The 3,979-nt window shown below is 61.3% G+C and overlaps 1 protein-coding gene across 1 annotated transcript; it reads right to left on the bottom strand.

The window, feature by feature from the left end:
• Positions 1-630: 630 nt before the first annotated feature.
• IER5L (immediate early response 5 like) lies at positions 631-3,636 on the bottom strand. Its single transcript, XM_077305858.1, has one exon. The coding sequence runs from the start codon at positions 3,347-3,349 to the stop codon at positions 2,123-2,125; it is 1,227 nt and encodes a 408-aa protein (XP_077161973.1). The 5' UTR covers positions 3,350-3,636; the 3' UTR covers positions 631-2,122.
• Between the last annotated feature and the right edge of the window lie 343 nt (positions 3,637-3,979).

A 3,979-nucleotide genomic window follows, 5' to 3' on the forward strand; every position in this document is an offset into this window, starting at 1 on the left:
AGTACCCCCCCCCTTTCAAGCCCTTCACAAAGAATAGCAGGCCAAATCTGCAAAGCCTAAAAATATAAATAGACCCCACTGTGGACTGAGTGGGGCTTGCTCAGAGTAAATACACCAAGGATCAGACTAGCAAGGGCACTTAAGAAAAAGGGACACCCTTTCCTTTTTGTGACTCTTTCCAAGGCAGAAACCGTCTGTAAGAGCTGGAAGACCCTTCCTCCTCTTTCACTCTTCACCTGAAAAAATATCCCCCATTTCCTTTGGAAACTGCAGAGCGTCAAATAGAAAAGAATCTTGACCCCCCCCCCCACCTTTGACATCTGCTGCAGATTTAGGACCCTATTTTAAAATTGTGTTGGGAATGGGGGGGGGGGTGTGATCTGTCCCCCTGAAGGGAGGGAGGCTATTGTTGGAACAAAGTTGGGCCACATAGAGGTGCCTGTTTTAAAGCTTCGCCAGCCATGCAGCTTTGAGCCTGGCACTTCTTTGTCAACATGACTGAACTCCGTGAAGGTCTGCTTGCAAGTCAACAGTATTTGACCTGGCTAGAAACCTAAGTTGGGGCAGCAACAGAGTTCCCACTTTCCCGACATGAGGAAGGACAAGAAAGAAAGAGCCGAGGCCCATCTATTTAACTTTTATAACTGGACTTTTTTATTAAGATTATAAATTTAAAACAATTCTGAACAGTTTTACCCGGTGATATACAATTCAGTATGCACACAGAAAAAAAAATTATACAGATAAACAAACAAAAAGAGCTGCTTTTCTGCCAACGGCATCCTTGAACACACACAGTGCTGAACGTGAGATTTCTGAGGGCAGGCTGAAAGAGACCTTTTTAAAACAAAAGGTCCCCCCCTCCCTTTAATGAAAACACAAAATTTAAATATTTGTTTTGAAAGAAAAGAAAAAAAAAGGCTACAGAGTACAGACCTTTGCACACAAGACCCCCCAAAATGCTGGCTTTAGGCTGGAAAGGCTGAAATTAAGAATCCAAACTTTTCAAAAGGATATCCCTCAGCACACGGAAAGACGCTAAAATAGTGTTCACACACCGGCTGGCCATCCACAGAGCACCCTCTCCCCCCCCCCTCCCAGGTGCACAAACAGAGGCGAAGGGAAAGACCAACCTGCAGAGCAGTGCATGATGGGAGAAGTAGTTGCCATGTCACACACACCCCTCCCCAAATCCAAGTTATCTCATTTGAAGTCAGCAGAACTACAGATTTCAAGAATGTGGAAGATGGTGGGAGGAAGCAGGAATAAGACTTGATGACCCCCCCCCACAACTACATAGATGTCAAATTACATCAATTTGCTTCCAAGGGGAAAAGTTGGTTTTCATCTTGCTCTGTTGCTTTACGTTTGTCCTTGAGGTCTGTCTGATGGGAATTGCTTCCCTTCCCCAAAGAGGAAAGGCTGCCCCAGGCAGGGAGACTGAAGGACAGGAATGGTTTGGGGGGGGGGGGCTTTCTCCAGAGCTCTTTGTCAGGGGAGGGGGGAGAGATCGAGAGACCAATCCGACAATCACCTGCATCTTAGGACATTTGCGACTGGCCTTCAGCCCCTTAGCTAGCTTGAAAGAACAGCATTCATGTGCTCCCCCCACCCCAAGCCCCTTGACCCTGAACCGTTCCAGGGCAGGGGGTCTGTCTCACAAACATTAAGGTCCCGGGTGGGCCGAGGCATGGCCCCAGACCAGACCCTCCTGCTGAAAGGGGGCCAAATGGTGCCCACAGCCCCGCGCAGGAGGGCCAGGCTCTTCCCTCCCTCTGGTGGCATCTGAAGAGACTTCGGAAACCAAACCCCAAAAACCCGGAAGGAGTAGAGAGGGGGAAAGAGCCGGGCAGAGCCCCCGAGGCCACCCGCAGAGCCACGACGGGTTTTGCTTTTGTTTCTGTAACTTTAAATAGGTTCTATTTCCTCATCTCTGTAAAAATAAAGACCCCGATCTCAGCATTAAAGTTTTTATCAGACAATTTATAAAACATTCGCTTGGCTCCTCTTCTTCTTCGCCCGCACCCTCCCGTCGCAGTCTTTTGTTTCGGGTCCGGGCCCCCTCCCCCCCGCCTGCCCCCCCCAGCGCCCCTCTTTGCCGGTGGCCAAGCCCCCTCCGCGCCTAAAAGGCCACGATCGCTCGCGTCCAAGCCCCCAAGCTGGCCAGCGCTTGTTTGCTGCACAGCTGCCCGTTGAGCGGCTGCTCCGAGTCCGCCTGCGGCGGCGCCGGGCTCTGCGGAGGGCTCTGCTGCTGCTGCTGCTGCTGCTGCCGGCTGACGAGCCCCGTGAAACCGGAGCCGAAAATGGAGATCAAGTTGGAGATGTTGGACGGCTCCGGGCCGGCCTCGGCGCTGAAGTCCTCGAAGCGGGCGCGCTTGGGGCAGGGGCCGAAGGCAGCGTCGCCCGCCGGGGCCCCTCCGACGGCCGCGCCAGCAGCAGCAGCGCCCCCGGGCCCGCCCGCCGGGCCCGCGCCGCCGCCGTCGCTCTCGTGGCCCGGGTAGTACTTGCGCTTGGCGCCCGGGCTGGGCGGCGGGAGGTGCGCGGCGCCCTGGCAGCAGCAGGGGCACTGCGAGCAGCAGTCCTGGTGCAGGTAGCCGTTCTCCACCGTGGTCACCACGTGCGTGTCCAGGTCCAAGACGGTGGTGCGGCTCGAGCAGTGCGGCGAGGCGGCGACGGGAAGCAGCCCCGACGGCGGCGGCGGTGGAGGAGGTGGCGCCGCCGCGCCGGGCGCGAACTCACAGCTGCCGGGGCCCGGGTAGAGCAGCGCGGGCGAGGCGCACGGTGGCGGGGAGGCGCCGGCGCTGCCGCTCGGCCGGGGCTGGTAGAAAGCGGGCGAAGAGTCCCTGCAGAGTCCCGACGGGGCGGCCGGCGGCGCAGGGGGCGGCGGCAGTCCCAGCGGCTCCTCGTCGTGGAGCGCGGCGCAGACGGGCATCTCCAGCAGCTCGCCCCCGACGCCCACCCGGGCCAGGGCGCAGCTCCGCAGCGGCTGTCCCGGCTGCAAGCCCCCGGCGCCTCCCTCCTGATCGTCGGCGTCGCCCTGCAAGTGGAGCGGGCTGAAGTCGGCGGCGATGTCGCCCACCGAGGCGGGCGCGCAGGCTCCGGGAGCCATGCCCAGGAGCACGCCGCCGCCGCCTTCCTGGTAGTGGTGGTGCTGGCGCCGGTAGAGCTCCGCGTAGCGCTCGCTCAGGTAGAGCTGCCGGGCGTTGCGGAGCACATAGGAGACGAGCAGGTTCTTGTGGAGCTTGATGCCGCCGCGCTGCGTGCGCGAGCTGTGGATCTTGCGCAGGGAGATGCTGATCAGCGACTGGGCGTCGAGGGCGCACTCCATCCTCCTCCGGCCCCTCAGCATCGGCCGTCCCCGCCGCCGCAGCCGCCCGCCCGGGCCCGCATCCACCCGGGCGCGGGGACAGAGGGAAGGCGGGCAGCGGCAGCCGGGTGCCCGGGACTGGCGACGCGCCGAGCTTAGCGGGGCTCTCGGGGGGTCGCTGCCGCGCCGGGCACCATCACCATGCGCCTCTGCGCGCACTCGGCTCCGCTCGGCTCGCGATCCAGGCAGCCAGGCAGGCAACCCCGCCCCTTCCCGCCTCCTCCCGGCTCCGGCCGTCCGCGCTTTCGAGGGCAAGGCAATAAGCGCTCGCTTACCCAACCCCCGCCATTTATAGGGCTCCGGCCGGCCCGCCCCCCAGAGCCGGCGCCTATCGCCGGGCGCCTTCGGCTTGGATTGGCAGCCCACGCCCGCCCCCCGGCTGCCGGGCCGCCCAATCCAGGCGCGGCGGTTCCTTTGTGCTATTCAAATACCGGCCAGCCTTGGAGCCTTTTGGGCTGCCCGGAGGAGTCTCGGGAGGGAAGCGGCGGAGGCGGCTGGAGCGCAGCGGGGCAGGGCGGGGCAGGAGCGGAGGGCGCGCAGGGGCGAGTGGTGGGCTGGCCGGCTGGCCGATCGGCCGGGGAGGAGCCCGCCTGGAGCCCTTCAGCCCGGCGG

Source organism: Paroedura picta, chromosome 12 (genome assembly GCF_049243985.1).
Source record: "Paroedura picta isolate Pp20150507F chromosome 12, Ppicta_v3.0, whole genome shotgun sequence".
Classification (NCBI taxonomy): Eukaryota; Metazoa; Chordata; class Lepidosauria; order Squamata; family Gekkonidae; genus Paroedura; species Paroedura picta.